Source organism: Marmota monax, unplaced genomic scaffold (assembly GCF_021218885.2).
Source record: "Marmota monax isolate L192 unplaced genomic scaffold, Marmota_monax_Labrador192_F-V1.1 WCK01_AAM20220418_F8-fsc00186, whole genome shotgun sequence".
In the NCBI taxonomy this organism is placed as follows: Eukaryota; Metazoa; Chordata; class Mammalia; order Rodentia; family Sciuridae; genus Marmota; species Marmota monax.
In genome coordinates this window covers 190,711-203,653 of record NW_026694725.1, presented here as the reverse complement: position 1 = coordinate 203,653, position 12,943 = coordinate 190,711, and the positions used below count along the sequence as shown (strand labels likewise).

Here is a 12,943-nt window from a genome sequence, read left to right as displayed (position 1 = left end):
TTTCATTTTTATGTGGTGCTGAGGATCCAACCCAGCGCCCCGCACATGCCAGGCGAGCGCACTACCGCTTGAGCCACATCCCCAGCCTACGTACATGCTTTTTAAAACCTTTGTTCTCAATTTTATTTTCCCTTCAGTTTGCCAGGAAGAAACCAGAAGTAATACATTTGCTTAACATTTAATTTTTTAACAATAGGATCTTATTCACAATAATTCTTACTTGTTGATAGTCATGTGTTTGTTCACTGTGAAGTTTTGATCAAGCTGCATACTTAGGATACACTTCTAAAGCTTATTTTTAAAAGTCTTAGCCAATTTAATTCTGTGCCAAATTACCAGTGTCTTTCCTGCCTAATACCTAAAGGAAACCTGATGATTCCCAGGTACCCCTGACATGGAACTAAGGAAAAAGCAGCCTTCTTAGGAAGGCAACCCAGGAGTCCATACTTCCTGGGTAAGCCCACAACATAGCACACACCTGGGTCCCTAAGATCTCACCAAAACGTGGTAGCCCTGGATAACTACAGGGAAGGATCTACCCAATGAACAGACATAAGAATCCTGGTTTAAAGTTTTTTTGCCTGCAAATCCCTTCTTTGTGCCCCAATAGGTGATGGCTATCTATTCTAATCCTCATTTTCTCCATAATTTTGGGGGGCAATAGAAAGAAATAGGTGAGATCTAATCATCAGACATTATGAACAGATTCACAAGGAATTGGATTTTTCTACCATTTTCTGTGAACTGTCCCTTGAAAAGCTATGATTGGGTGAGGTTCTTTCCCTCCTCTCCTCAGCCTCTGCAATCTCTTTTTCATGGGAAAGACAGGTAATTCCAATAAAGCTGTCATGGAGTAGGGAGCACACAAATGGAGGAATTTGTTAAAGTGACTGGTCTACTTGTTGTATCTTTCAGGACAGTCCAGAAAGGAGAGGGAGGTCATGCCACCTGGATGGTGATCACACTGCCACTGGCATGAGGAGGACCCAGCCTCTCACGTGGAACAGACTGGGGAGTCTCTGAGCAGCTGAGCTGGGGAGGAGGTGTGGGACAGGTGGCGATAGTAGCTGTTGGAATGAAGGCTAAACAGCGTTGGTGGAAGTCAGAGATAAACTTCCATCCTCCTCCTCCACTTTCCACAGAACAAGCAGATGAGACAGGCTATTTCAAGGAGTTTCCAAGAATGGCATTTGATAGATATCACGATCTTCCAAGGGAAGCTGGGCACAAGGCATCAGTTTCTGCTCCGGTCCTCAGCCGTGGTGCCCTGACACGTGCACAGGACTCCACGTCCTGGGTCTTGCACGCTGAGATCACAGTAAACACACACACACACACACACACACACACACACACACTCACTTCCTTTCCTTCACCCTCTCCCACATTGCACAGCACTGGGGGTAGATGCCATTCCAGTTGTGAGAATTGGTGTCCCAAATTCAGACTCTGCAGGCTCACTGGACATCGGTCTGATCCCAGTTTCTGATGATGTACTGTAATTCCCACGTTTGCGTGGTACACTTCTGCAGCACAAGCATGTAGGCCCCAGAAGAGTGCTTCCTGATCTCCAGACACCGTTTGGTGTCCCTGTTTACGATGGCTCTTCCCTGGGTGGGAGGAGGGAGAGTCAAGGTGATAGCAATAGCACAGCATCCTCCTGGGGGCCTGCTCTCTGTGCTGTGGTCTGCCAGGGTCCCTGGATCCTTTGCAAGTTCCCCAGTGAAAATGAGAAGCAATGTGTGGAATTCAACCCCCCAGTGCTTTCTGCACCAGCCCTGCAGCCAGCTAAGCCCACAGAGCTGAGTTCATAAGCACCATGGGCCTCCCTGGAGACTGAAGCAGGAGGCCAATGCTGACTGGCCTAACACCATGACATCTTGTTTTCAAATTTGTCCCTCTTTTCTGTCTCTCCAGACCTGAGCCCATGGAACCCCTCAGGCTTGCCCTTCCTTTGCCTTCCTTTCCCTCCTCAGCAGGGCTCCGTCAAGGACCTGGAGCAGAAGCCACATGGGAGGAACTCAATTTACCTTCTCCACCATTCTGGGTGGCAGCTTCCTGCCTCTTGTCATGGGGGCTTCAACAAAGTTCACTACTGGGAACACTGTGGGCATCAGTGCTCAACAGTCAGGATTAATTCCCTCATATACAAACCAGGTGGCCTTGGGCACCTAACCTCCCCAAGTCTCGATTTCTTCATCTGTAAAATAGGTTTTGAATACATTTTAAAGTTTAAAATTTGTGTTAATATTGATTGAGCATCTGGTGCCTGACATATGAAAGATGCACAACGAATCTGAGACCATCTTGGCCCTATCCCTTCTCATAGGGAAAGAGGAAGAAGGGTCCTCCTCCATGCTCCTGTGTTCTCCCTCTGACCTCCACCCCTTGCCCCACCTCTTTCTGAACTCTACATCTCAGCACTTGGCAATCTTGCCATCTGTCCAAGCTGAGCCTGCATCTGCTCCTAACCCTCTCACCCCCACGCCCCTCTCACCCCCATGCCCCTCTCCAATCTTTGCTAGAATCACTCCCTAGTCTGTGTTAGTTCCTGGGTAAGGGGCTTCTTCCTTTATTCACCACCTTCTGCTACCATCGTCAGAGTTCATGCATTCGATGAGAGGTCCATTGAGTCACCTGATCACACTGTCCCTCAGATACACCGTCACCAGGGCTTTTAACAGCAAGGGCTGCAGCTCTAAGATCTTCAAACCTCTGCCTCCCTGCTTCTCACCTCTCACAATCACAAACTACTTCCAACAACCCCTGGTCCCCCCAAACCATCTGACCTATACTCCCTGGGTGCCCCTCCACCCCCCATTCTCAGGGCATTCATCCAGTGTCTGCCACGCAGGGCTCCTCTCCAGGTTCTGGAACTTCTCCACCACCCACCACTCCCTGCTCTCAGCCCCTGACCACAGAGGGCTCCTGGACAGAGTCCACCAACCCGGCTCAACAAGGCATCTACAGCAGCCTGGCCTCAGGCTTGGCTTGCCCCTCTGTGTCACTCTTCTAGGCCTCTACAGCACATTCTGTCCCTGGATCCCCACCCTGACACTTTCAGCAAATGTCAAGAAGATCACACTCCATTTATATCTTCACCTGAAAACCACCAGTGATCCACGGGATGCTGCCTCATGGATGATCTCAAAGGAGCTGCCTGTCCCTGTCTCGCCAGTCAGTAGCCTGTTTGTGCTCTGAATCAGCCACCCTTGATGCTAGCAAACATTCTTCCAGTCTAACACCCTTATTTTATTTCTCCCTCTCTGCACATTTATTTTCTACTAGCTTTAAAGATGTCATAATGTTAGAAGGAGGGGAGGATCACAAACTCAAAGCTCTCCTGCTTAACTAATATTTAGTGGTTTTGCCCCTTTTAAAAAATAAAAGTCATCAGACTAGAGTGAGACATGCATACCTATGTTTATAGCAGCACAATTCACAATAGCCAAACTATGGAACCAGCGTAGGTATCTACCAATGGATAAAGAAAATGTGGTATATACACACAATGGAGATTTATTCAGCCATAAAGAAGAATGAAATTTTGTCATTTGCAAGAAAATGGATAGAACTTGAGAACACCATGTTAAGCTAAATAAATGAAACTCAGAAAGCCAAGGGCCATATATTGTCTCTCCTATGTGGAAGCTAGAGAGGAAAAAGGTACAAAAAACTTTGGGTGGGGGAGTCTCATGAAAAAGAGAGATCAGGAGTAGAGGAGAGGGACCACAGGGAGGGAAAGGGGAACTACTAGGGAGTGATATTAGCCAAATTCCATTGTTATATTGTGTGCATGTAGGAATACACAACAAGTCCCACCATTTCATACAACCATAATGCACCAATAAAAAACATGAAAAAAAAAAAAGAGAATCAAATACCTAAAAAAACAGGAAGTAACACACAGTGGTTGAGATTCTCTGCTTCAGTGCTGCACAATTACTATGCTGTGTAATCTTGGGGAAATGGTTTGACTTCTCTGTGCCATAGTTTCATCATGGTTCAGACAGAGCTGTTAAGTAACACTTCTCTTATAAAAGACCTTTGTCTTACAAGGACTAAATTAGATAATGTTTAACCCAATGCCTGGTTTATAACATACACTCGATAAGTCTTGGCTATTATACTGTGATGTTTTAAACAAACTCAGTGGCCTATTTTCTATTTTCTCTCGACTTCCATGTGACTTGGGCTCTGACAGCACTCCCTACAGCACCTGGCTTCTTTTAATTGTGTTCATCTGGATCTTATGCACTTTCGCTCTTGTGTTTATTTAGGAACAGTGCGGCCAGAATTTTTAACGGATTTCTGTTTTTGTTTCATTTTCACTTTTACAAAAGGAATATATGCTTATTTTAATGGAAAAATGATATTTTTAAAAATCAGAACCACTCATGATGGTATAACACTGTACTTATGGTTTTTATATACTTCTTTTAAATTAATATTATGTATATTTTCTCATTTCATCATTTTTAAATAACTTTTGGAATACCATTTGAATATCTATATGATATTCACTCTAGCAATGAGCAAAAATCCCTACTACTACTGGATATTTCATTTTTCCTGACATTTTGCTATGAAAATATCAGGATATATTCTACATTAATCATGGCCTTCAATCTATATTATTTCTTAAGATATTATCCTGAAAACTAATCAGTTCCTTTAAAAGGGTCATAGTTAGTTGTTGGTGTCAGAGCTCTTCCTATTGTGTTAGTCAACTTTCCATCACTATTGATAAAATACCCAAGGTAAACAACTCAACAGGAAGAAAGAATTTGGGCTCATGGTTTTAGAGACTTCAGTTTGCGATTGCTTGACTCTGTTGTTTCTGGGCCTGGGATGAGGAAAAAGATCACAGCAGGGAGCACATGGTGGAGAAACAATGCTCACCTTACAGTGGTCAGAAGGCCAAGAGAGAGGAAATTCTAGGGATAAGATATAGTCCCCAAGGTCATGCCCCAAGGACCCACTCCTTTCAACTAGGTTCCATTTCCTAAATTTCCATAATCTCCCAATAGCCCATCAAAGTATAACTTCATCAATGGCTTAATCCACTAATGTAAACAGAGCCCTCTTTATCTAATAACTTCCCAAAAGGCCTACCTCTGAACATTGATGCATTGGGAACCAAGACCTCAACATAAGCCTGGGGGGGCCTTTCAGATTCAAATATAACACCTGTGTGCAGGCAAATTGCTATTGGAGCCTTTTTGGTTCACTCGCCCACCAGCAAGGTGTGAGCACCCACAGAGCTCTCTTTCTTAGTTGTTTCTGGAACCCTTAGGATGGGTGTTCTCCTCCTCCTCACTACCAACTCTAGAGATCCTCTTTGTGTCATGGGCTGTCACTTTGTCTTGACCTTCACCCAAATACCCACTGTTTCAACTGCATCACTACTGCCAATGCTAGGCTCCTCCTATCAAAGTCCATGTGGCTGTAAACACCCCATCTCTGAATTAGGTCCCTTCTCAGTCACTGGCTTTGGCTCCCTTGTGCTTCACAGAGAGTATAACCTTCTCTGGTTGATTTAAAACACAGAATCATGACATTGGGAGAAAATAGAGGGATTATCTAGTCTGATCACCCTCTCAATTCCAGAAAATATTTTTAGTGACTTTTTTTTTTTCATGCTCAGGGTTTATTTTCAAGATTCCCACACATAAACAAGAAATAATACAGAGATTCTGCTTATCCTTTACTTTGGTAACTTTTTAGTAGAATGAATGTGTAAGTTGTGCTACAAAGTAAATAGAGCACAAGAGAGTCCCAACATTTAGCCAAATATTGTTTTCATATCTAAAAGGATTTTGATTCAGATATAAAATGGATAGGAAGGACTAGATAGGAATTGACTCAAGATGAACCAAAAATTTGATAATATACCAGGAACCACCTGATCACCTCCCTTTTAACTTTTGAATTGCTTGGCATAATGGGCATAAAAAGGGACCCAGCCTGGACATCGGAGCATCAGGCAGCCCATCCCTGGATGTGCTACAGAGCAGACCTCACACTCAGCCCAAATTTCCATTCTATCATCGGCCTCAGTCAGCTGAGAAGGCAACCTTCCAAATTTCTCTTAGGAAGACAACTTTTTAAATATTTGGGATGCATAATTATCTCTTTTGGATAAATAGTGAGGCTGATCTGGCTACGACACATCTGTCACCGCACTGACTCAACTGATCTTGCTGGATAAGCAGATGTCCCCTTCCTCCTCTTTTCCATGCCTAGTGCATTCCTCCTAGAGCTGCATGCTCTGTTGAAGAGGACACCCTTCCCCAATAGAGGAGGACTGCTCTTTGGTCAAGGATATATGAGTAGCTGCACTCCCCTGCTAGAACCTCCAAAGGAGCTCTTAGGAATAAATGGTATTTTTAATTCCTAGGAGATTTGGGATAAAGTATAGATACTAAGGGAATCAACAGGTAATATTTGCTAAAGATTCTATGTGTATTTGCTATTTTTAAGTACTTGTTATATTTATGGAAAATTAGCATCTTACAAATTAACCTTTTGATAGCAATTTTAAAATGTGAGCAAATTAAATTTCTGATTGCATGTTGAGATTTCACTGACTTTTTTTTTTAATTTTTTATTGTTGGTTGTTCAAAACATTACAAATTTCTTGATATATCATATTTCACGCTTTGATTCAAGTGGGTTATGAACTCCCATTTTTACCCCATATACAGATTGCAGAATTACATCAGTTACACATCCATTGATTTACATATTGCCATACTGGTGTCTGTTGTGTTCTGCTGCCTTTCCTATCCTCTACTATCCCCCCTCCCCTCCCCTCCCCTCCCCTCTTCTCTCTCTACCCCCTCTACTGTCATTCATTTCTCCCCCTTGTATTATTTTCCCCTTTCCCCTCACTTCCTCTTGTATGTACTTTTGTATAACCCTGAGGGTCTCCTTCCATTTCCATGCAATTTCCCCTTCTTTCTCCCTTTCCCTCCCACCTCTCATCCCTGTTTAATGTTAATCTTCTTCTCCTGCTCTTCGTCCCTACTCTGTTCTTAGTTACTCTCCTTATATCAAAGAAGACACTTGGCATTTGTTTTTTAGGGATTGGCTAGCTTCACTTAGCATAATCTGCTCTAATGCCATCCATTTCCCTGCAAATTCTATGCTTTTGTCATTTTTTAATGCAGAGTAATACTCCATTGTGTATAAATGCCACATTTTTTTTATCCATTCGTCTATTGAAGGGCATCTAGGTTGGTTCCACAGTCTTGCTATTGTGAATTGTGCTGCTATGAACATCGATGTAGCAGTGTCCCTGTAGCATGCTCTTTTTAGGTCTTTAGGGAGAGATTTCACTGACTTTATAAGCACTTTGGAAAACATTTAAGAGACTCAGGTTCACTAAATATAAAGTCAGATAATCAAAGTCCTTAAGAAAGTAAATTTAATGTTTTAAATTAATTTTATCAATTTAATATATTATGTATTTTATGTATTTAAATTTATGAAATATAGTCTATAACAGTTAAATAAATTTATTAAATTGTAAAAAAAAATGCCCTATTAAAATAATTAAAACTTGCTAGGTTTAAAGCACTAAGATCATTAAAGACATCAAAAACTCACATTTAGCACACTAGGCTTACCAGATACTCAGATGTGCTGTGCTTGGTGACTACAATTGACAGAGAACTCAGCACTGTGTGAGGCAGCCTGTCCTGTTCAGGACAGCTAAGCTGCTGGGCCATCAAGAAGTACCCCCTTTGCCCACAAGAAGTCCAGTTTGGGACTATTGGGAGAAGGTAGAACCTTTAAGAGAAGAGTCTAGCAGAAGGTCTTTAGGTGATTGAGGATGTGCCTTCAAGGGGGACTGCAAGACCCCAGTCTCTTCCTCTTTCTCTTTTGCTTCTTGACTTATGATATAAGTGAGGTCTACTCTACCACATGCTCCCACCCTGATGCACTGCCTCACTACAGACCCAAATCAACTGGACCAATCAATCAAGGACTGGAATCTTCAAAACTGTGACTCAGACTAAACCTCTCTTTATAGGTTGATTAGCTCAGGTACTTGATGTAAATGACAGAAAATTGACTAGCATGCTCCTTTTCCTTAGGAAAACAGCATCCACTTTTCACTAAGCGCAGCAATCCTAAGTTTGCCAATCTTTCACTTGTTCCACAACCACTTATTGAGAGCCTGAAATGTTCCAGATGTTATAACAGATGCTAGAGAGAAAACAACAAGCAAAATCCAGACCCTGCCCTCCAGTTCTCAGATGAGTGGTGAAAAGAAACAGGAGAGCAGGCAGGTCGAAGAGATAATGAGACAAGGGGGGCCTGAGAGCACAGAAGAACCCAGCCTATTCCTGCAAGGTCATGGAAGGCTTCCCAGAGAGAGGCCCTGTCTGAAGCCAGGGATGCACTCTGAGGTTGTTCTGGTGAAGAGGTTGGAGGAGAGGGAATGACATCTGAAATGGGCCTAAGGTAGGGGGAGCATGCCTCTTGCTGCAGTGCCTGCAGTTCCATGTCATTGTAGCTTAGATGGAGGTGACAGAGACTGGGAAGGCATTACCTCCCCTCCTCCCTCTAATTGATATTGTTCAGGGAGACTGGAATGAAAAACCTCTCTGAAATCATAAGGAAATTTTTGCACATAGGTGCCTATACATTTAAACTGCATAGCTAGCAGCAAATCATCACAGAGGTTATTTGCCTTAAAAAGATAGGACTTGCCGAAATAGATTGTCCATGAGTTTTAAAATGCAGCACCTGAAGTTTCTGCAGTACCAATCACAAACCATAACCTCCTTCCAACAGGACATCACAGACTAATGAAAGTGGCCAAAGAACACAAAAATTTTTGAAGCAGCCCCAACGTGGGGCAGGTTCACACGTAGACTGTGGTCAGCCGAGTCCTTCATGTCATTGACACATGAACTCTGCTAGATTCCCGCTATCCTGTTCTTGGCCATTTAATATTGAAGTGAAAGCCAGGACTTTTGCAGTAGTCCCTGTGGGATTTCAGCCTAGTCCTCTATACTTTGACGATCATTAAAAATAAAACTAATTGCAATGACTAATATTTATCAAAAACTCCTATGTGCCAGGCACCATGCCAAATGCTTCACAATCTTCTCTCATTTAATCCTCCCGATAGGCCCACAAAGTAAATACTATTATCTTGGTTTTATAGATGAGGAAACTGAGCATCAGAGATAGTCAGAAACTTGCTAAAGATGACTAAGCCAGGATTTGAGCCCAAACTCTACGAAGCTATGGCAGCTCCAGTACTTCTCCTCCTCATCCACCCCTGCCTTAGTCAAGAGACTCTGTGGTTCACACCTGATTCCCAGCTTCCAGTCTTTCCCTTACCTGCTGCCACAAAAATTAATCTAAAAATGTTATCAAATCAAGTCAAACCTCTCAAACTATATTAGTATCTACCTCCCCTTTAAAAGGCATGTGACTCACCTGTTTAAAATCCCAATGTATGTGTAGTCCACTTTGGGCTGCCGTAGAACATCGCTCCAAAGTAGGCTTTTCCCCATGGCCAGGATCTGTGAGGCAGCGGTCATCAGAGTTTGCCTCTGCAATCAGATTTCCCATGTAGAATTCCCCAGTTTGGTGGTAGTAGATATTCTGGAAGATAGCAAGGGACCTGCCATGGGCACACTCAGCAGGGAGGCCTCAGCTGTGTAGAGGCCCAAGAATGGCTCTCCGTGCCCTGGCTGCTCCGGGATCATGAATTTCCTGGCCACATGGAGTAACTGCACCCTTCCTCCCCTATGACAGTAGATTCCAGGGAGAAGGCCAGCCTAGGGATGGGCACTTGGCCTACCCTCTTTCCTACAATGTCTCCAAAAGAATCATGGTGTGTGTGGATGAGGGAGCTGATCTTTGAAGAAAGCTTCTCCCAAAGCTTCTCAAGCTGAACTTGAGAAGCTGTCACTGTAAATCCCAGTATGAGCCTGTTATCAAGAAGCCTTTCAAATTTCTCATCTGATAATGCCTTGCTCAGTGAGCTTGGACAAATAGGTTATTTTCATGCCTCAGGTTTTTCATCTCCTAAGTGGGAATGATATCCACCAGGAATACCTCAAAACTTTCCTGTAATGGCAACATGCAAAGTAAGATGACAGATTTGAATATTTTCCATTTATAAAAAGTCCCCTGGATGAACTTAGTGCCAACCCACTTCTATGCCACAGAGGAACTTCCATTCCACCTCTCTTTTCTTTAGCCCTCTGCTTCCTTCTTTGCAAGAGAAGAACAGGTGGCTTCACCCGTCAAATTTCTGGGATGCACAGGAGAAAGGAAGATGGTGGAACAGTGGGAAGAGAGAAAAAAAGGGATTAGAGGCAATTGCCAATGAAAATATCCCCTGGAGAATGACCACAACAGAGCAAAGCCTTTCTACATGTCCCTGAAACTGAGCTGTCTTGCTGTGACCTTTTGAATGAACCAGAAAGTGCTTACTTAAAGACTAGAGATATAGTTCAGTGGTACAATGATTGCCTAGCATGCAAGAGGCCTTGGCTTGGGTTCCATCCCCAACAACAACAACAAAACCTACTTAAAAGTGTAGGTTTGAGTTTTACCCTTATCTGTCTTCCAGAATACTCTGCTCTTGTGTCCCCATCGTCTAACACCAAGTTTAAATCTGACAGAGGTTACCAGGAGCTGAGCCAAAACAGACTCACCCTGTCAGGCAGGGAAGACGATGGAAGTTACCTGTGGACTGAATTCATGGCAGGGATGCATGATGGGGGTATTGCCTGGCACAGGTCCTTGATCCAGGCAGACAGTCTTATCCAATGAGTTTTTCATCTGAAGGGAAAAAAAACATGAATGCAGTTTTGGAAAGACAATCCCAAAGCCTCCCCAGGACCTGCATTTTCCTTAAAACACCAAGAAGCCAACAGACAAAAGGAGCAGAAACTGGGATCCTGGCAGCCACGTGCTGAGCACTGGGAAACAAGCCAGAGCTTAGGTGAGGTGCAGCTGTGCTGCCCGCGTTTTGGGAACATTGCCCCCTGCAGACCCTCACAGCAGACACCAAAGCACCCATCCTGCTACAGACGTGAGTTGGCTAAGCAACCAACAGTGTCAGGCAAGGGCTGCAGTTTGCAAAAGGACTAGAGGCAGCAGAAGGAAAGAAACAGGGATTGGGGAATAGAGGAAAGGAAGTCTCTCAAGAGCAGAGCGCTGAGGAAGGCATGGGGCAGGAAGGGGACACAGGCAGGAAAACCCTTGGCCGGGTAACCATATGGTTTGGGTTTCACTGTCTTCCACAAACAAGCATTCAAAGTCTAAATCCATTTCACAGCACGTACTCTTCCATAGCCCACAATGTTGAGGGTCGGCTTCAGGAGTGGATAAACATTTTTCAGGTACCAGTCAAAAGGTTTACATTTCAATTTCTTCCGGAGTGCAATTCTGGAAGAAATGTCTCCGTAATCAATTCCAGAGTTCTGAAATAAAACACCAAGATTTCTATGCTTTGGTTCACAAGAACTTCCTGATTCCACTAATAGGTATGGACCTTGCATGAAGGGACTGAGGATTTTCCTGGCAGCCTAGAGGTAACCTTGTTATTTTATCTTCCAGGGAATGTAGAAAAGCAACCTTGGGGACCTCTACTGGTTTTCAAAGACATTTGCAAACTCGGCATGGAGCAGGAAGGGACACCACAGTTCATTTCTCATTTTAGCAAGCCGAAGCAGACGGCTCCTGTTTGAGATGATATTCACATCAATAAGGTATAAAATATTCCTCACCATGGCTTAGAAAAGGCTTTTTAAAAGTTCTGACACCAAGATTTGGAGACTTTCTAAAAATGAGTACTAACTAGAAAAAAAAAAAAAAAAAGCAAAAATGCAGAACCCATATGGGGTATCTGCCTTCTTTCCAGAATGTTCCTATGTGGTTCATTTCAAATCACCTTTGCAGAAGTTCATTTGTTTAGGGACAGTTCCTTTTATAGCTTGGCACAGCCACAGTAGGACTCTGTAGAGATAAAAGAGCTAAGGATATCCTGGAGGGTTCCTGTTTTCCCATCATACCTCGGCATACAGGGGCACCAGAAGAAATTTGTATGAACAATGAGCTAACTGTAGATTATTGGTATCTTGAGTTGTTAAAGGAATGATTTTCATGACTTTGAATCCTAAAGAAGGCTTGGGTTTCTCTGCCTATTTTTACTTTCTCCAGAAATAGTGCCCCCATAGTTTAACCTGACCCCCAACTCCACGTTGTCTTCAGACTTTTCCTCCTAGATCTGTTCCACAGTCTCCCAAACATCCTGACCCTCTGATTTCTGGAGGTTACTTTAGGATCCACTGTGATGGAAAGAGAGTCTTCCTCTTCTCTCTGTGCCAAACACAGCTAACCATGCTTCAACCCAGAGCCAGCACTTAGGGACAGAAGACAGCATATCACACCAACCTCAGGTGGCCAGGGCAAAAGATGCAGGCTCAGCCAAGGTTGTCCTCATGTATGTGCATCTAACAAGATAAAAGGAGCTCCTCTCACCACCCCATGTATCACTTGCTATGTTTATGTCCTCTTAACCAATATATGATATCCAATTTTACTCTGCTAGACTGCCCCAGTATAGAAGATGGATGTAGAACACAGAATCTAAAAGCCAGATTTTCTTGCTTTGAGTCATACGTGGTCTAATTACTGTCTGTTCCTGTGTTAAACAAGCTTCTTCCAATTCTCTGTGCCTTGGCTTCCTATTCTGTGAAACATATCCCATAGGTGGTTCTGATGGTTAATGGGTCAGTATATAAAACACTGTCTAGAACATGATATTGTCACACAAATGTTAAGTGTCACTATTATTATACCTTGGGGACTTACTCTAATTCTTTATGGTCACAACAGCATATTTGTTCTGTTCTTTCTCATTCTTCACTGCCACCACCACTTCCTGCTGCTAGCTTTCCCCCTG

General features: G+C 43.3%; 1 protein-coding gene across 1 annotated transcript in view; it reads right to left on the bottom strand.

The window, feature by feature from the left end:
• Positions 1–773: 773 nt before the first annotated feature.
• The window catches only part of Galnt8 (polypeptide N-acetylgalactosaminyltransferase 8), a 56,604-nt gene continuing 44,434 nt past the window's right edge, over positions 774–12,943 (bottom strand). The window contains exons 8-11 of the mRNA XM_046424192.2: positions 11,322–11,459; positions 10,720–10,815; positions 9,460–9,627; positions 774–1,610 (exon numbers count right to left, since the gene is read on the bottom strand). Coding sequence (XP_046280148.1) covers positions 1,458–1,610; positions 9,460–9,627; positions 10,720–10,815; positions 11,322–11,459 — 555 coding nt within the window. The 3' untranslated portion in view covers positions 774–1,457. The remainder of the gene's footprint in view (positions 1,611–9,459; positions 9,628–10,719; positions 10,816–11,321; positions 11,460–12,943) is intronic.